The sequence below is a fragment of the Saccopteryx bilineata genome, chromosome 2, assembly GCF_036850765.1.
Source record: "Saccopteryx bilineata isolate mSacBil1 chromosome 2, mSacBil1_pri_phased_curated, whole genome shotgun sequence".
Lineage (NCBI taxonomy): Eukaryota > Metazoa > Chordata > Mammalia > Chiroptera > Emballonuridae > Saccopteryx > Saccopteryx bilineata.
In genome coordinates this window covers 186,667,224-186,687,713 of record NC_089491.1, presented here as the reverse complement: position 1 = coordinate 186,687,713, position 20,490 = coordinate 186,667,224, and the positions used below count along the sequence as shown (strand labels likewise).

The following is a 20,490-nucleotide window of genomic DNA, read 5'->3' as shown; positions in this document are numbered from 1 at the left end:
ACTTCATCTAAAGCAGATTGTGACTTGTGACTGTTTTGTGACTTTTAGAGAATAGAATGAATTTCACAAGCAGTTCTTTTTTTTTTGTTTTTGTTGTTGTTGTTGTTTTGTATTTTTCCAAAGTTAGAAGCAGGGAGGCAGACAGACTTCCACATGTGCCTGACCAGGATCCACCCGGCATGCCCACTAGGGGGTGATGCTCTGCCCATCTGGGGTGTTGCTCTTTTGCAACCAGAGCCATTCTAGTGCCTGAGGCAGAGGCCATGGAGCCATCCTCAGCGCCCGGGCCAACTTTGCTCCAATGGAGGCTTGGCTGCAGGAGGGGAAGAGAAAGACAGAGAGAAAGGAGAGGGGGAAAGGTGGAGAAGCAGCTAGGCACTTCTCCTGTGTGCCCAGGAGAGAATCAAACCTGGGACTTCCATACGTCAGGCCAACAGTTTATTGCTGAGCCAACTGGCCAGGGCCCAAAAGCAGTTCATTTTGTGCTTTGGATTTCTATCTATCACATAACAATAGTATTTTGGGAGACAAGGCACAGTTGTGGAAAGAATGTGGATCTTGGGGACTGATGGACTGGGGACAATTTTGAAGACAATTTGTTTGCTGCTGTTGTAATCTTGGGTTGTTACTCAGCTTTCTTAAGCCTCAGTTTCCTCCTTTGTAAAGCAGGAATGATAGTGTTCCCAGGATGATTGTGTGACGTATGTGCATCTATCCCAACACAGTACTTGGCATATCAGATTGAACCATATAAAACTGCTGCTATATGATCAGGTGTGGCTCATAAAAATGGCCCTTTCATATAGTTCAGTTTAACAATAGAACACCAATAAACGTTATTATTGATGTGTTGTTGGTGGTAACAATGTTTTGAACTCAGACTTGGTTTCAAATTCCACCTCTTCCCTGGCCCATCTATCTGACTTTTATGTGCCAGGCATGATGCCAGGCACAGAGTAATGACAGGAAAAATATGGCTGTCCTCATGGGTCTTTTGGGCAAATGTAAGGCAGGAGGTCCAGACCTGGAAAGCCAGTCTGGTGCTGTTGCAGGATTCTGAAGAAGCCACAGGAAGACCAGATGGAGTGAACATAACCTTTGCTACTTCCATACAAGGGCAGCACTGATGGTGGCAGGTTGGTGAAAGCTCTGCACCCCTTGGAGTGGGGCTGTGGTTTTTACAGTGAAGCCGTGGGTGACTGCTTAAGTGAGACTCTGTCTACATGCAGGCAAGCAGGAGGTAGGGGGAAGCGTATGCGCTGTTTTGTGCTGTTTCTCCTGGATGATATCTGGTGACTCAGTCCCAGTGTTCTTTTTTTTTTTTTTAATAATTTTATTTTTAATGGGGCGACATCAATAAATCAGGATACATATATTCAAAGATAACTCCAGGTTATCTTGTCGTTCACTTATGTTGCATACCCATCACCCAAAGTCAGATTGTCCTCTGTCACCTTCTATCTAGTTTTCTTTGTGCCTCTCCCCCTCCCCCTTTCCCTCTCCCTCTCCCCCCTCCCCCCATAACCACCATACTTTTATCAATGTCTCTTAGTTTCACTTTTATGTCCCACCTACGTATGGAATAATGCAGTTCCTGGTTTTTTCTGATTTACTTATTTTACTTCGTATAATGTTATCAAGATCCCACCATTTTGCTGTAAATGATCTGATGTCATCATTTCTTATGGCTGAGTAGTATTCCATAGTGTATATGTGCCACATCTACTTTATCCAGTCATCTATTGAGGGACTTTTTGGTTGTTTCCATGTCCTGGCCACTGTGAACAATGCTGCAATGAACATGGGGCTGAATGTGTCTTTACGTATCAATGTTTCTGAGTTTTTGGGGTATATACCCAGTAGAGGGATTGCTGGGTCATAAGGTAATTCTATTTTCAGTTTTTTGAGGAACCACTATCCTTTCTTCCATGATGGTTGTACTACTTTACATTCCCACCAACAGTGTATGAGGGTTCCTTTTTCTCCACAGCCTCTGCAACATTTGCTATTACCCGTCTTGTTAATAATAGCTAATCTAACAGGTGTGAGGTGGTATCTCATTGCAGTTTTGATTTGCATTTCTCTAATAACTAAAGAAGATGAGCATCTTTTCATATATCTGTTGGCCATTTGTATTTCTTCCTGGGAGAAGTGTCTGTTCATGTCCTCTTCCCATTTTTTTATGGGATTGTTTGTTTGTTTGTTGTTGAGTTTTATGAGTTCTTTGTATATTTTGGATATTAGGCCCTTTTCTGAGCTGTTGTTTGAAAATATCATTTGCCATTTAGTTGGCTGTCTGTTTATTTTGTTATCAGTTTCTCTTGCTGAGCAAAAACTTCTTAGTCTGATGTAGTCCCATTCATTAATTTTTGCCTTCACTTCTCTTGCCTTTGGAGTCAAATTCATAAAATGCTCTTTAAAACCCAGGTCCATGAGTTTAGTACCTATGTTTTCTTCTATGTACTTAATTGTTTCAGGTCTTATGTTTAGATCTTTGATCCATTTTGAGTTAATTTTAGTACGGGGGACAGACTGTAGTCCAGAACGAACTCAAAAGAACAATCCCCTTCATGATTGCAACAAAAAAATAAAATACTTAGGAATAAACATAACAAAGAATGTAAAGGACTTATATAATGAAAACTATAAACCATTGTTAAGGGAAATCGAAAAAGATATAATGAGATGGAAGAATATACCTTGTTCTTGGTTAGGAAGAATAAATATAATCAAGATGGCCATATTACCCAAAGCAATATACAATTTTTTTTTTTCATTTTTCTGAAGCTGGAAACAGGGAGAGACAGTCAGACAGACTCCCGCATGCGCCCCACCAGGATCCACCCGGCACGCCCACCAGGGGCGCTGCTCTGCCCACCAGGGGGCGATGCTCTGCCCATCCTGGGCATCGCCATGTTGCGACCAGAGCCACTCTAGCGCCTGGGGAAGAGGCAAAGGAGCCATCCCCAGCGCCCGGGCCATCTTTGCTCCAATGGAGCCTTGGCTGCGGGAGGGGAAGAGAGAGACAGAGAGGAAAGCGCGGCAGAGGGGTGGAGAAGCAAATGGGCGCTTCTTCTGTGTGCCCTGGCCGGGAATCGAACCCGGGTCCTCCGCACGCTAGGCCGATGCTCTACCGCTGAGCCAACCAGCCAGGGCACCAACACATTATTGATGATAGCCTTTCTGGCAGGTGTGAGGTGATATCTTGTTGTGGTTTTAATTTGCATTTCTCTAATGATTTGTGACATTGAGCATCTTTTTATATGCTTATTGGCTACCTGTACATCAACATTATTAAAATGCTCAGATTGGCCCTGGCCGGATAGCTTGGTTGGAGAGCACTGTCCGGAAGAGCAGAGGTTACTGGTTTAATACCCAGGCAGGGTACATACATACAGAAACAGATTGATGTTCCTGTTTCTCTCTTTTCCTCCCTTCCTCTCTCACTAAAAGTAATAAATAAAAAAAATTTTTTTTAATAAATAAAAGGCTCAGATTTCTTCTAGCCCTAGGTTGTTTGCTGAAGTTCACATCAGCCTAGGCTGTCAGAACCTGAAGCCACTGCTAGATTTTGTGACAAACAATAATTGCACAATGACTGTATTAATATGGTGTTAATTTAGCCTGTTTTAGCATCTACAAAACGGAGGTGTTTTTCTTTCTCCACTTAGTTCCTGCTGCCTTTGCTGGGCTGATGTATCTGTTCGTGAGGCAAAAGTACTTCGTCGGCTACCTAGGAGAGAGAACTCAAAGGTAGGAACTGGGAATGTTTGAATACCACAGCTCAGTCACGCTTATTGAGCAGAAGAGTGATAATTCACAACCATATTCTGCGTAGCATTCAAGAGCCTGGGGGACCATGTGGGGCAGGAGGGCCAGGCTGACTAGGCTCCCTCCTTTTTTCCCTGAACTTTGCAGGCTCTGAAAATACAGCTGGGGGACTTGACTAGTGTTTCCATCGAACAATTTCTCCATGGCGTTGGGCTTACGAAGGTGCTTTAACACTGTGAGCTGCACAGTCCCTGCAACCGCACACCACCTACCCCCACACTTCACAGTCTGAGGCTTGAACGACAGTACATGCCTAGCCTTCCCAGGCCTCCAGTGAATGCAACATCTCATTGTTTGTCTGGAGAAAGGAGAACTAAAGTTTGCACCTTGTTATGAATTCCCTTGAATAACAGATCTTCTGAGAAACACCAGAAGGAATGTTGAGAACATAAGATACAATCACAGGCAGAGGATGGAGACTGAGAACAGAGTCACCTTGTGTAGCATATAGACGGTGCCACTCCCACTTTACCTGGATTGGGAAATCTGAGTCTAGTAAAATAAATGATGGCACTTGCAGAAGAAACATTCAAATGATAGTATGCCTAAGAGAACAGGATTCCGAATGTAGCAGAGAGGTTCCAAGAGCCAGGAGTTTGTTCTGGGAGGCCAAGCCCAGCCTTCCCCTCCATTTTTCTTTCTTGTCTAGTTTCATGCCATTCCCAGCCTTTTACAACAGCACACTTCTCTAGTGGCTAATGGGCTCTACAGTTAGATAGCATCCTTCAGTGGCGGGATCCCCAGAGGTTGGCAGGTGAAAGCATTACTTCTGGGGACCTGGGAGCTGCAAAGCTGAATGACGCAGTGGCTCCATGGTGAGCAGCAGCTGGAGAGGAATGGCTCCTTCCAGTAATTTTTTCCCCTTTGTTCCTCCCTAGGGGCCTTCCTATTTATCCCCTAAAACCACAACTCCATTATCTCTTTCATCCTACCAACACTGTCTTAAATGATGTTCTTTATTCTCTTTTACCTCGGAAAGCCTCTATTCTGTTTCCCCTGGAAGATTACTTGCTGTGAGTAATCTTGGTGGGGTGAGGGAGTGTCTGTCAATAAAATAAAGGAGTTCCGCTTTCATAGGCTGGCTCCCCATGCAACCCTGTCTTCCTCCCCAAAGTCCCAGGGATTTAGCCAAGGCACATTATTTTCTCTTTATCTGTCACCACTGTCTGAGATCTTCAAGTGCTTTAATTTTAAGACAAGCTGTGGTGCATGACAAAATTTGTCCATTTACCCAAGGGCTCTTTTTATTTTAAAGGTAATCATTACTAGGAAGTGGACAGAGGTGGCAAAAATCAGCAGTAGAATATAGATTTAAAATCTGAAAAATATTTGCTTTTTCTGCACCTCATTGAAACAAAAATGGTCTACCCTTTTCAGTCCCTCCTGGCCTCTCCCTTTGCATGGTGTGAGGAGACCCCACCCGCCCTCTTCCTGTGACCTGTGCTGGCAGCTATTCCTTACCAGCCCCGGTGCTCTGCCTCCCAGTGCTTTTTAACATACCACACAGTTCTGAGCAGCTGTCTTTGACAGAAATGTCACACTCTATACTGGATGAGACATCCGGTCTTAATCTAAACCAAAATGTGGCCTGAGGTGAATGCACGCCTGATAGGCTCTGTGGCCAGATCCAGAGGGATTTTCAATTCTGCCTTCTAGAAACTACTTGCTACTACCTTCTTACATTGGGACCCCCTCTTTTGTCCATCTGCCTCTGTCTCCGGGCTGTGTCATACTTAGTCTCTGCAGATGCCTTTGTGCCCTATGCCTTCAAGATCTGCTTTAGTCCTTGGCTTCACCAACAGAGGAAGGTCCTGCTCAGTGAGATTCATCTTCCAAAATTTCTCCCTTGGGCTCTAGATCATCTTTGCTTCTTCACAGAACTTGCTTTGGCCCTGTCCCCATCAGAAGTTCTGGTGCTGTTTTGTTCTAGTGGGTAGTAAAAACATTCCCTGGTGTATCTGCCCCACTGAAGCTTCTTCTCCCAGGGATTTGGTAGCTCCTGTCTTTCCTACCTTTAGAAATGTATGTCTCTTGCCTGACCAGACGGTGGTGCAGTAGATAGAGCATCGGACTGAGATGCAGAGGACCCAGGTTCGAGACCCCGAGGTCACCAGCTTGAGCGTGGGCTCATCTGGTTTGAGCGAAAGCTCACCAGCTTGAGCCCAGGGTCGCTGGCTCGAGCAAGGGGTTACTCGGTCTGCTGAAGGCCCGTGATCAAGGCACATATGAGAAAGCAATCAATGAACAACTAAGGTGTTGCAATGCGCAACGAAAAAGTAATAATGACTGATGCTTCTCATCTCTCCGTTCCTGTCTGTCTGTCCCTCTCTCTGTCTCTGTAAAATAAAACAAACACAATAAACAAAACAAAACAAGAAAAAAAAAAAGAAATGTATGTTTCTTATTGTTAGTCCTACATCATATTCCCCAAGCCCTTTCTCTCTGTTTTGATGGGGTCATCCGTAGCATCCTTAACCACACAGCAGTTAAGGTTGAATCTTAGTTTCTTCCCTGTTCATTCTAAGATACTGTCTGGACCTAAACTCAATGACAATTAGCATTATATTATAAGAATATCTGACTTTCATCACCTACCTTCACCAGCTGGCACTAGGCTGCTCTCTCTTCCTGCCTCGAAGAGTCCTGTCTCCTGTTGGAGCTTGCACTAATCCATCTTTACAACTTGAGGTTCTCAGCTCAGTGGTGGGTGGGTACAGACTGGCGACTCTCAAGGCCAATAAGCTCAGGTTATTCAGGTCCACCTTCTCGTTGCTTGCTCACTCCTTGCTTATTCACTCAGCATTCATTTAGTAAATGTTTAATGACCACCTGCTCTGAGCCAGGTATTGTAAGCCAGTCCCCAAAGGAAACCCTAGGGATTAGGGTCATAGGGCAAGTACAGAAGTATTAAACTTCCAACATATGAATGGGCACAATTTTCAGAAGAACTGATCCCTCCCAGTCATTTCTCCCAGAGGCTCCGCCCTGCCCCCCAAATGTGGACCATGGGTTATTTCACCTGAGTTGGAGAATGAACTTGCTTTCTTTGGAACATATGGCTACCAAGGCTGGAGTTGTAGAGTGAAACCCACCAACAACTGCACCAGACTTTCCTGGGATGCTTTTTGAAAACACAGATTCTTGGGCCCGTCCCTGGATGTGTGGATCCAGAAACCTGGAATTCTGCATTTTAACAGCTTCATCAGGTGATTCTTATACACATGGAGTTAGGGAACCATAGAATGCTGCTCATGCTTTTTTCCTGAGAATGATTCATTCATATGACACATCTAGGAAGGGCCTGATTTATTGGAGATGAGTGTGTGAACAAAGGAGACAGTATCCTGCTCTCCTGAGTCTTACAATTGTTTTTCCAGCTAGAAGTTTCCAGGTTAAAGTGATATTTCCTTATTGAAAATAATAGAATTTTAAAGCCAGAGGGATCATAACATTTTCTTTTTCTACCCATATTTTGTGTACATTTTTGTGTGAGGTGAGAGAAACTTCGGCAGGTCACCCAAGGCCACAGGGCAGAGGTCTGGGGCTGGAACTCGGGTCTCCAGATGCCTGGGTTTGCTTCTCTCCCATCTCATTTCTGCTTCCTGGAAATTGTGGGCACATTCAAGATGGGAATAGAATTGTTTGGCATAATGCCTCTTTTATGCTTTCCTACAGATTTTATGCTGTATGTATTTGAGGGTGGGGGAGCACATTTGTTTCAAAACTAATAGCCAAACCTAGTCTCTGAAAGCTGAAGGAGTCCTCAGGAAGTCAGTAATAGTGGGACTCTGGTGTTACACAACAGGTTTGAATTTCTACTCTGCATCTTCTTGGCTATGTAACCTTAGGTAAGTCAACCTGTCTGCTCTCAGTTTCCTCACCTGTAAAACAGGTTAGTAATAATACCTCACGGAGTGGTTCTAAGAGTTAAATGAAGTCACAGGTTTGAAATGCCTGGTTTCTGTAGGTGCTTGTTAATTATTTCATTCTGACCTTCTCACTCCATTTAAAGAGAACTATGCACTAACATTTATTTATTTATTTACATATTTTTCTTATTATTTCAAAAACATTTTCAATCATGGCTGTCACTCAATATTAAATTAATTTCAGGCATATAGCATAGTGCTTAGACATTTATATAACTTATGAAATAATCCTCTTATAGGTCTAGTATCCACTTGATACCACACATAGTTATTATAATAGTACTGACTACATCCCCTATGCTGTATTTTACATCCTCATGGCTATTTTGTAACTGCCAATTTGTACTTTTTAATCCCTTCACCTTTTTTACTCTCCAAATCCCTCCCTTCTGGCAATCATCAGTTTGTTCTCTGTATCTATGAACCTATTTCTGTTTTAATTTTTTTTTGTGTGTGACAGAGATAGAGAGAGACACAGATAGGGACAGACAGACAGGAAGGAAGAGAGATGAGAAGCATCAGTTCTTTGTTGCGGCACCTTAGTTGTTCATTGATTGCTTTCTCATATGTGCCTAGACTGGGGGACTACAGCAGACCGAGTGACCCCTTGCCAGCGACCTTGGGCTCAGGTTGGTGAGCCTTGCTCAAACCAGATGAACCTGTGTTCAAGCTGGCAACCTCGGGGTTTTGAACCTGGGTCCTCCATGTCCCAGTCTGACACTCTATCCACTGCGCCACTGTCTGGCCAGGCCTGTTTCTGTTTGTTTATTTATTTATTTATTTATTTATTTAAGATTCCACATGTAAGTGAAATCATACGGTATGTCTGTCTGACTTATTTCACTTAACATAATACCCTCTAGGTCCATCCATGCTGTCCCAAATGTTAAGATTTCATTCTTTATATAGGTCAAGTAATATTCCATTGTATATATGTGCCACATCCTCTTTGTCCACTTGTATTTATGGAAAAATAGGTTGCTTCCATATTTTGTCTATTGTATATGAAATGTCCCTCTTTGTCTCTTGTTAGAGACTTTGTTTTAAAGTCTATTTTGTCTGACACAAGTATTGCTACTTCAGCTTTAAAAGCCATTCCATTTGTGTGGAATATCTTTTTCCACCCTTTTACTTTCTGTTTTTGTGTGTCTTTTGCTCTGAGTTGAGTTTCTTATAGGCAGTGCATGTTATAGGTCTTGTTTTCTTATTCATTCAGCCACCCTATATTTTTTTATTGAAACATTTAATCCATTTATACTTTAAAAAGTGATTATTGATAGGTATGTAGTTATTGCTATTTTATTATTTATATATTTTTTATCTCTTTTTCATTCTTTTTAAAGCAGTCCCTTTGACATTTCTTATAATATTGGTTTGGTTTACGATAATTTCCTTTAGCTTTTTCTTGTCTGGGGTATGCATGAACTTTTGAAACAATTAAAAAAATGTCTCAATGGTTCAAAGTCTGATATGCAGCATGTGGCCCCGTAGGACCCCTCACTCTCACTGTGCTCTGACTCATTGGTGTTTTTTGCAGCTTTGCTTGAGCCCAGGGTGGGTCTTATCCTTTGCACATTTTGTCTATCCCTAAGGGCTGTAGCCCATCTCCAAACCTGAGAGACTTAAAAAATGCAACAATGAAGTGCCTGGCTGGGGACCCTACTCACACTGGACCTTGCACATGGTGGGCACAGTCTGAGTTCTCCTTGCAGGGCTGGAGAAGAGTTAAAGCATCATGGACACATCTCTTTTGGAGGTCGTTCACCTTAAGACCTTCAAAAATCTCACCCAAATCCATTAGGGGGCATCACCATTTCAGTGCTCACCACAGATTTATCTTGAGTATGTTCTAAACAGTTTCACAAATCCTCCCCCCTTTTTTTGTCTCTGTAATGAACATATGGTGGCCTCATTCATTTGATAAAATATATAGAACCCCAAAACATTTGCCTTTTAACAATTTAATGCCTCTGAATCCTCTGTCCTTTATTGGAAAAATAGACTCCTTTACTTTCTTCTCTCTTCCTTACCAGCATTAGCAGGTAACTTGGTATTTGTTGGCCACCATAACAGAATGCTACAGATTGGGTGGCTCAAACCAAAGAAATTTCGTGTCCCACAATTCTAGACATTGCTGTCTTCTGTGGCCTCTCTCCTTGTGTAGATGGTCATCTTCTCCCCCATCTTCACATGATCTTCTCTCTGTGGGATTGAGTCAGGGTCTACCCTAACACCTTCATTTTACCTTCATTACCCTCTTTAAAGATCTTACCTCCAAATACAGTCTTTTTCTGAGGTGCTGGGGTTTAAGGACTTCAACATATGAATTTGGGTGGATGCAATTCAGCCCACATCCCTCTCTTTGGGACCACATTTTCCCTCCAATATGGAGCTAGAACTTCTCACTTCATGAGCATCACTGTGAACCAAGAAAACCAAGAAGAGACCAGCACAGTTGGCTAGGGGCAGGGCGCCTCAGCCAGCAGGCCGCTCAGACTCAAATGTGCCCAGGAGTCATCAAACGAACTCGTCACAGTTCAGACTGTGATCCCATAGACCCGGGAGGGCTTGGGATTCTGCATTTCCAATGAGCTCCATGCTGCTGGTCCGTGGATCACACTTGGAGTAGCAGGGAGGTTGATACTCAACTGCTGAATGGTTTTCTAACTCATGACATGGGAAGCTATGGATTACATTGTGAAACTTAGGTATTCCTTTCAAAAATATAAACTTTCTAAACGTTAAACCCATAGACACTAAGTTTTCCTCTCGAATATAGCAAAAATCAAGCTCAGCAGCATTAATTCACCCTGTTCCGCTGAGCTAGCTGAGGAGTCCTGGTTGCCAAAAGGCCCCTTTGCTGGGTCCATACTACAGCTTTAACGAGCCATTTGGCTGGACTTTGCTAATGCCACACAGATGGATCCAGTCACAGTGGTCACAAGATTCTGCAGATAGAAGGAAGAAGCTAGGGTCGCTGCTGGAAACAATTAGGTGGTCACATATCTCTGGGGAAATGGCTCTTGACTCCTGCTGATAATGTGCCTCAGCAGCTCAGGTTAAAGCCTTTGATAGAAGGGTAGAAATGTATAAAAAGCCTTTCTCCCTCCATTCACTTAAAATACCTGTCTTCCATTTCTGGATGCCCAGCTCCCATTAGAATGAACATGAGTTATTCCCAAGCAGATTGAAACTTAGATGCCAAAGCACCTATTAGATGCCACCAGTCTTGTCTCATTTAAACCATCACTTCTCTCCTAGAGGCCCTAAAGGCTTGCATTATACACAGCTTCCAGAAAGGCTTTTATAGGTGCTCCTGAAGAGGAGCAGAGCAGAGAGGGTCTGAATGAATTGGTGGGGTTTCTAATCCGCAGTCAGAATGCCCAATGACTAGCAGAACCTGCTGTCTTCGTGTCATATAGGACCTGGAGTTCGGAGTTTCCCCAGGAGCACACAGAGCAGCTGTCTGCTGGGCCTTATCAACGGGGGTTAAGGTCTCAGCTCTTTAGGTGGGTTTTGAAGTATGTTCAATGACTAATAATAGCTAAGACATCTTCATCTTTCATATGAAGTAAATGGAGCATTCTTGAGTAAAAGGAGCTATAATTTAAACCCGGTGTATTTCAAAGTGATGTGTGTGTGTGTGTGTGTGTGTGAGAAATGGGTGTCATTGGTGCAGCTTCTACAGGTTTCTCTCTCCTTTTCCAGCACACCTGGCTACTTATTTGGGAAGCGCATCATACTGTTCCTGTTCCTTATGTCCATTGCTGGCATAATCAACTATTACCTCCTCCTACTTTTTGGAAGTGACTTTGAAAACTACATAAAGACACTCACTACCACCATCTCCCCTCTGCTTCTCATTCCCTAACTCTCTGCTAAATGCAGGGTTGATGCTCTCATCTGATTGATCAATACCTAGAAGTCATCATCACTCAACCCTTGGAGAGATGCAGCTCCTCTTAGGAAGTAAATCTATCGACCATCTGGGCTTCACATCTTGGCTTAACTTTGCTTTTCTTGGAAGAAAATAACTGTGTTAGCTCCACCCCTTGAAAATGTCAGTGGCCCCCCAGATCTGTTATTCAGACCTGCTCTGTGTTCCTTGACTTTCCCTGCTTTCCGAAGATGTTTTGGAACTCGATTTGCGTTTTCCTGAAATAAAATGTAGAGTCATGTTTTAAGCTGGTGGTTGAATTTTTTGTGGGTCTTTTACTGAAGTTGAACAAGTAGCTTGTTTTACTCAACCTAAATCATCATAATAAGGCATACACTATCCTTACATACACCACCACCACTACACACACCCACATCCACACGCATGTGTGTGTGTCTGGAAGGGTATTCACCAAAATGGCAATTCTGATTATCTCTGGGTGAAGAGAGTTGGGGTAAGTTTCACTCTCCTGTTTATATTTTCATGTATAATTTCAAATTTCTTAATGAGAAAATACCAATAAAGAAATAAACAGAAGAGACACAACTGAAGTCTTGCTTCTTTCAAGAAACCTTCCTTGAGTCCAGGTTGGTTGATGCTACCCTCTGAGCTCCCACAGCACCCTATGCGTGTCTCAACCACAGTGAGTCCATTTTACTGTGTAAAGGTATTTATTAAGATGTGCCACTCTGCCCCACTAAGTCACTAGTTCTTGAATATCCCCAGAGTCCTGTGTATTTCCCTTCTCTTGTGCTATGCTCAAGGAGGGGCCTGAAGTGGGTACTCATGATTCAAATTATTTGGCGATTCCTGCAAATGTCCTGTAAAGTGTTATATTGTGAGGACTGTAGGTATGAGTTTTATGAGAGCAAGATGTGTTTTCTTTCCAAAGATTTTAATGAGATAAATTGTGGAGTAGTGAGAAAGAAGGGAAAAAAGAAATAAAGAGAGGGAGAAAAGAAAGAATCTTTCCTTCTACTGATAGACAAACTATGTTAAGAGTTGTTTGTTGGCTGTGTCCTAGTCATCCCCGTGAGGACTAGTTTGCACTCAGCATGTTATTCAGTTTGAAATGCGCTATAACTCAGTGTCAGCACCTATGACAAGGCCAGACCCATCACAGGTGCTCCCAAATAGTGAATAAACAAATGACTGAGGTGCCAACTGGCAGTATTTAATAAAATATGTTTATTGAGCCATTTTCCATTTTGTCGGCAGACTCACAGTTGTCCAATCATTGTCACGCTTGGTGTCCTTTGGCACAAAGAGCACAATTTGGAAGATGGCTGGTTGTGGTCAAGAATCAAGGATCCCTGACAGAGAGAAGCCAGCTCCTACAGGGGAATCAACTCATCAGGGCTGAGCTGTCAGTTGAGGGGACCAGCAATAGGTGAGCGCCCTTAAACCCAGCTGAGTCTAGTGAGGTTCCGAATCTTAGGCAGGAAGAAGTAAAGCCCAAGTTTGACCCAAGTCAAACTTCTCCCAACTTTCCCTGGGGGAGCAGAGCAGATGAAGACATGGAGACCAGCCTGAGAGATGTCTGGGTCAATGTGCCTCATCTATGATGCTTAAGGCAGCAGCCCTCTGGGTGGAAGGGAAAGCCCCATGTGGATGGTTCCCTAGGCCTGTCTGATGGGCCTGGCTGAAGCCCTACCTGGGCTTTCACTGTCAAACTCCATCTAGCAGAAACTTTTTAGTGTCATTACTTTTGCAGAGTTGCTTCTGCTCTTAGCTCTCTATTGAGAATCGGACTTGAATATCCTAGCTGGACATCTTTTTCCTACTTGGTGACAGGAAAGGTCATGGCAAGCTGTAGAGAAGAAATAGCCCCTAGGCCTGCCTTAACCTGGGCCTAGTGTGCAGGGAGGCAAGGTGATTGTCTCAGCTTGCCCAGGGCTGAGAATTTCCTGGGAGGTGGGCTTTCAGTTTTAAAACTATGACAGTCCTGGGAAAGCCAAGATGAGTTGGTCTTCCTAAGGGTGGAATAGACCAGAACATTCCCAGTGGAGCCTGTGAATACCTTAGCTGCTAGAGGCCACACTGTCCCAAAAGACCATGGGACCTTATCAAGGGGATGAGATGATGAGGTGGCACATCAGTGGCCTGGATGGAGCGTGCATAACTGAGAGCATGAGGGGTTAAGATATGGCTGGAGCACTTACAAAAAAGAGGGTCTCAAGTGTAGAGCTCCTGCTGGAGGGGCTCCTCCTCTGACTATAGGCAGGACTGAGTTGGTCCAATTCTCTATCTTCTGAGTTTCAGGCCTGGCTGGAATCCGATACATTCTCAGTTCCACGTCTTCTTCCTAGGCCTCAGTTTTCTCATGTTGGCTCAGTGCTTTGCAGTTATAGGACCGAGGTTCTCAGTTCCTGGAAGTCCTTCTTTGATTCATGGTTTTTTCCACAACGTGCCCATTTTCTTCTTTAAGGCCTACAGAAAAGCATCTTTGGTGCTTTTCCCCCCCCTTTCATTTCTGACCTGCAGACCCACTTTTACAGGGCTTACCTGATTAGGTCAGGCCCACCCAGGGCAAGCTCCCTCTGATAACTTAAAGTCAACTGATGTGAAAAAGGAAGCAAGCTGGAGATAATTGGCCTATAACAATTTTAATAGTTTAAATGCAAGATAGAACCTGGACTAAGATGTTGGCTGAGAGAATGGAGAAGACAGAATGGAAGATATAACATTGTGAATAAACAACCAACAGGAAGTATGATTGGCTGAATGAGAGAAGGAAAATGAGAAGGAGAATAAAGAACTCATGACTTTGAGCTTAGATGAGAGGAGAAGCACACATAATTAAATCCCTACCAGTCCCCTACCATATTCTAGGCCCAGGGCTAGGTGCTGGGCATCGCAGTGACTAAGAGGACTAAGATCCCTGCCCTTACGGAATTTTCCTTCTAATGAAGATGTTCAGCAGCCAGAGAGTTAGAAAACAACAGAACAATGTAGATCACAAAACAGAGTAGACCGTTTCAACTTACAGTTCTGTGTAAATGATCATGTAAAGTGAACATCAAAGAACATTGAAAAACCACTTATAATCCATAAACCCTTGATGATAAACATGACAATGCTTCTATTACTCTCTTAGTGTGTTCCAGGTACTCTTCTATGTGTTTTGCATGACTTATTTTATTTAATTCTTTAATAACCCACAGGTGAGGACATCTGCCCCAAGGTCAAAGAGTTTGGAAAGTAGCATATTCAGGATCCAAATTCAAGCTTATCATATCTTCAAGCTGTGAACTGACTTTATCAAACAGGGCCAATAATAACTCTTAGATAATCTGGGTAGATGGTGGCACTGAGAAATTTATGGTGGGTGAGAGTTAACTATGCCCTTGGACCTCGCTATCATGTTATTAAGAAAGCAATTCTCAGGCCAAATCTCTCCACAAATTTGTACGAAACAAGTATTTCTTTAGAAAGTAGGGCCCAGGACAGTTCATACAACTGTGAGCTTGGTGGATTCCACCTCTTGACTAAAAAACGTCTCTGAGTCATAAGCAACTATATTGCAGAGGAAGGACCCTAGAGTGGATATTAGGCAATCAGAAATCTTAATTAATGGCTGGTCATAGGACTGACTATAGGTGTATGTACATTCAGTGCCATTCCTGTAGACATGACCACAAGCCATTTCACACACGGATTAGAGAGCACTTCTTATAATATTTCCCCTAGCCTTCCAGACTTGTAAGCTTAAGTTTATCATTTAGTGCCTATTTCTAATAGTTATCATGTAGTCTAGCAAGCTTCTCATTTCACAAATAAACACTCATTTCTGACATTCACTAGCTTAATTTTCAAAGATTCAAGTGATGACTGAAATCCGAAAAGTGCATGTCTTTCTGTTATATTGCCACTGGACCACCTCTTGAGGCTGAATTTTCTATTCGAGCATCTCAATGCCCTAAGACCCAAGGCCCCAACTAACCCAAACTCATGTTCTCATTCAAGATGCCAAACTATTTTAAAGTAAATTATGGGCATCATAAAGTAAATCTATGCTCTTCACTGCTACTCCCTAAAACCTGTATAAGAGATTTGTTTAAAGAGATTGATCCCGATAAACTATAAAGTGTTTAGTATTATTGTTGTTGTTGTTGGCTAGGGAATCTTAAACTCATGGCCCAGGCATAAGAATAACAGTTAATGATGACCAGCCTTCATTGTGGGCACAGCACTGTGCCAAGAGCCTCACAGGAACCTCATTTTTCTTCAAAATACACCAATAAACTTGTGTGTGCTTATTACAGACCCATTGTACAAGGGAAGAGAGTACATCTGGGAGAGAGTCAGTTATCCCATCCAAGTGCCACAGTTCAGAACTGACAGAGCAGCACCGGGTCTGGACCTTGGCAGTGGGGAAGCTGAAAACCCTAAAATTACCCTCAAAATTGTGTGTGGGTGTCCATGCTGTTCACATTGTTCCTGGGGGTGGGGAGCGGGGAAGGGTTATGGTTAGTTTCTGTGACCTTCAGTGAATTATTGAAGGTTTTCGACACCATGGTGGAAGCCAGCACCGTCAGAATCCAGATGCCTCGCCTGACAGCTGCCAGTTATAAGGCCTCGTCCTAATGGAGGCACAAAGCAGATGCTTCATTTCCTCTTCCGCGGGCAGACATAACCAGGTCTTTTCATCTAGGAACACAGCAACGTTGTCCTAATTTATGGAAAACACTTCAGGTAAGAAAAATCACATTCATATGAAATCTATAGATTCTTTGTATTTTCCAGTTTAGAAGTGAGCTCAAAGAGCAGGATGGCTCCAGACCAGGGAACATAAAAACACAGGTGTTTTTCTCATTGTTTGTTAGAGAAATGCAACATTCAGGAGTTTTCCAGACTATAGACTTACAACCTTCAGTACAGGTGACTTCCAACGCTATGGTCATCCACTCTGGTGTTTATTTCCATCAAAGTGATCCTGTTTTCTCTGGGCTTGGGGAGGCCTTGAAAGAACAATAACTGAAATATCTTACTATTGTGGAAGCAAACTGACTTGAAAAAATTTGCAATAACTTGAGATATATTCTACCCACATATGCCCAGCAATTCACCACTATAATAGCCAGCCCATACTCTAGAAATTAGGCTAAAATAAACAAATGCCCAATTTTCCTTGGAGACCCCTTGTACAGAGTTCCTGTAAGCACCAAAGCTTTGCTCAGTATAATATGAGGATTTGAGTACATTATGCAAAAAGTCACCAACTTCCCACTATAAAGCTTGCATGTGCAGGAATGAAAAGTATTTTGGCTTACTCTACCTGAACTGAGGGGGAAATTGGTGTGGAAATTGATTTTTTCAAAGCTTTAACCTTTCAAAATTTCTTTATCTGGTGACTTCTGGGAAAATATCATCTGGGAACTAGTAAAGGATAAGGGAAACAGAGCGCCCTCAGCTCAAGATGGTCCCAATTCTCTTTCCAGCACCATCTCAGTGGAAGCTTAGCCAGGATACTGAGCACCTAGGAAAAGCCTCCTCTTACGCTCAGCAGGTGGCTAATGTACTTTGAGGTCACTTTCTCAGAGGTTGTCACCACCAGGCTGATTCATTCACTTTCATTTACCTGATTCCCACACCCCTGGTGCCTCCAGGCCACATATGCATGGGAAAGCACAGCAAAAGGGAGATGTTTCAGGCTGGAGGGTAAGAAGAGGGTCTTTTAATCTGAATGGGTTCCTCTTGTCCAAATGCCCAGTGCATTCCCATTCCTCCCTCTAAGGGCCTTTATTTCTCCTCTAAATCTTTCATTTGTTTTTCCTCATTTCTCCTCAACTAGACTGTAAATCACATGAAACAAGGTCTTTGACTTATATTTGTCTTGTATATTTTCAACCACAAGCAGAGTGCTATGAATAAAGTAGACCCACAGTGAGTGCTGATGAATTAATTCCTATGTGGTTGCTATATTTTCTCTAGTAGTTAGAAAGCTTCATGAGGACAGAAACTCTGTATTAATCATTTTTGCATCTTGTGCAACATTTGACTTAATTACTGATGGGAGTAAATGCTCAATAATTATCCTGGAAAGGCTGACCAGTAAGGCAACGAAGAGTGAACCAAGTTTTTGCGATGCCTCACCAGAAGTTTGTAATGTTGGAAAATGGGGATGGGGTGGTATTTAAATTTACTTCCTGGCATGGGAGCATTTACCTGGCATGCTCTGATCACTCTGTTCTCCTGACATACTTTCTCCACCTGGCCTGCAGCAGGGCCCGCCTGACTGGTTGTTGTTTCCTCCCCATGGTGGAGAGCTCAGGCTTGGCACCAGATCTCGTGAACACATTGTCATATCTGCATTGGATCCCAGAGTTATCTTGTTGACACTGGCCAATTTCTAAAATTCTGTCTTCTGCTAAAGAGATTTCTTTTTATTTTTTGGCCTCCTGACTAAAATATCCAATTGCCCTCATCTCCTCTTAATGTGTCCAAAACACAGCCCCTGGTTTCCCTAATGCCCAAATTGTTTCTTTCTGGTGCTTCTCATCTCTGTAGATGGCAACTCTGTGCTAATTGCTCAGGATAAAGCCTTGGGTCAATGTTGATTCCTCTTTCTCCCACACTGCACATCCAGTCCTCAATCAATCTTGTCAGTTTTACCTTCAAAAGATGTTTTAAAAATCTGATCATTTTCACCACTCTGACACCTCAAACCTGTTCTAAAGTTCCAGCATCTCCACCACATAAACTCTGTGAAGACACAGACCTTGTCTGTTTCATTCATTGTCATATCTTTGATTCCTCGATCACTGCCAGACACACAGTAGATGCTCATACTATTTAATGAGTAGAGCTCTTTCCTGGATTATTGCAGTAATCCCCTAACCCTGATTCCTTAACCGTGGCACTACAGACATGTTGGGCCTTGTGGGAGCTTGGTGTGTACTGTAGGATGCTAACAGTGCACCTGGTCTTCATTCACCAGGTGCCAGTAGCGCATTCTGCCCGACCCCCACCCCAAGTGTGACAACCAAAAATATTTCAGACATTGTCAACTGTTCTCTAGGGGACAGAAACACACATGTAGCTGGTCTTTCACTTTCATACTTATACACCATAGCCTCTGAGCAACCAGACTGCCTCTAGACATGGATGCTAAACCATGTTGACACAGTAAAATTCAAATATGATTCAGTACCTATTAGGCCTCTCTTGACTCCTCCAACCTTGTCCCTCTCCACCACTTCCTCTGTCCCAGACCCACTCTTTGCTTATCCTCCAGGTTCACTGGGCACATTGTTGCCTCGGGGCCTCCGCTGGCTGTCCCCACTGCCCGAAACAGCCTGCTCCTGGACCCTACACGCAGCCTGTAGAGCAGCATCATGCCATCCCTGTCTCTTCATCTTCCCATTTTGTTCTGGGCCTCTAGACTACTTACCACTTCCTGACAGACAAATATGCCCAGAATGGTGCCTGGTAGGTGTTCAGAAACATGACTAAGTGAATGATAAATGAACAGGTGGATGGACACAGAAAACAGGGGTCTGTTGCTGGTCTTCACTGGCCCCCTTTCTCTTCTGTCTTTGGTTCTCTCCTAAGTCTAGTGGAGTCACAGTTGGTTTTCCTTCCTCCTTACTCTGAACGTATGACCAGAACTAACAAATGGTATAAAAAGAAGCCCACGTAGACAACCAAAAGCCTCACAGAAAATACCTTCTAGAACCAAGTTTGGACCTAGTCCCCTGTATATTGCAGGATTTGGACTGGGCTTGGGGTCAACAACATAGCTTAGTGGTCTGTGCTTAGGATTTGGAGGTGGATGGCCTGGGTGCATCCAGGCATCCCCTGAACTCCTGTGTGGTCATGGGCAACTTACTTTTCCCAGTTGTTCTTCAGGCCCTCATCTGGAAAATACAATAATAATAAGGCAGAATTCCCAAGGATGTTGTGAAGATTAAGAGAATTAATTATACATATAAAAAACTTAGCAGTGGTAGAGCATCAGCCTGGCATCCCAGGTTAGATTCCCGGCTAGGGCACACAGGAGAAGCGCCCATCTGCTTCTCCACCCCTCCCCCTCTCTGTCTCTCTCTTCCCCTCCTGCAGCCAAGGCTCCATTGGAGCAAAGTTTACCCGGGCGCTGAGGATGGCTCTGTGGTCTCTGCCTCAGGTGCTAGAATGACTCTGATTGCGGCAGAGCGACCCCCTAGATGGGCAGAGCATCACCCCCTGGTGGGCATGCCGGGTGGATCCCCCCGGTCGGGCGCATGTGGGAGTCTGTCTGACTGCCTCCCCATTTCCAACTTCAGAAAAATACAAAAAAAAAAACTTAGCATTTAGTAGCCTTGGACAAGTATTTGCTAGTATTATCGGTGTGTGTATATGCTGTCTGCAAGAGATTTGGTGTCTGGTGAGATGATAAAGCTTTGAAAATTTCTGCAAAACATTTGTTCATTCAGTCCATTGGTATTAATGGCCTGCTATGTGTTACGTGCTGTTCTAGCAACCAGAGATATGGGTGAATGGGGTGAACAGAGCCCTATTTTCCTGGAGTTTATATTCTAGTTTGAGGATACGGACAATATAGAAATAAACAAAGACCCATCAGATAGTGGTCAGTGGTATGATCAGAATAAATCAGGGTGGTGAGAGATGGGAAGTGGGGGGTGTGGGGGGATTACTGTAGGTTTTACCATCTGGACAAACTGCTTTGACAGGTGACTTTTAAGTTGGTACCTGAATTACATCAACGCAGCAACCAGCAGAACACCAGAGGTGAGAATTTTCCAGGCACTTTGAGGGGTGGAGCCTGGTGTGTGTGTCTGAGCAGAAATGAGG

The 20,490-nt window shown here is 43.4% G+C and overlaps 1 protein-coding gene across 1 annotated transcript in view; it reads left to right on the top strand.

Annotated features, from left to right (window-relative positions):
* Positions 1-11,932, top strand: part of ALOX5AP (arachidonate 5-lipoxygenase activating protein) — a 28,108-nt gene extending 16,176 nt beyond the window's left edge. Inside the window, exons 4-5 of the mRNA XM_066254898.1 lie at positions 3,672-3,753; positions 11,469-11,932. Coding sequence (XP_066110995.1) covers positions 3,672-3,753; positions 11,469-11,631 — 245 coding nt within the window. The 3' untranslated portion in view covers positions 11,632-11,932. The remainder of the gene's footprint in view (positions 1-3,671; positions 3,754-11,468) is intronic.
* Positions 11,933-20,490: the final 8,558 nt, after the last annotated feature.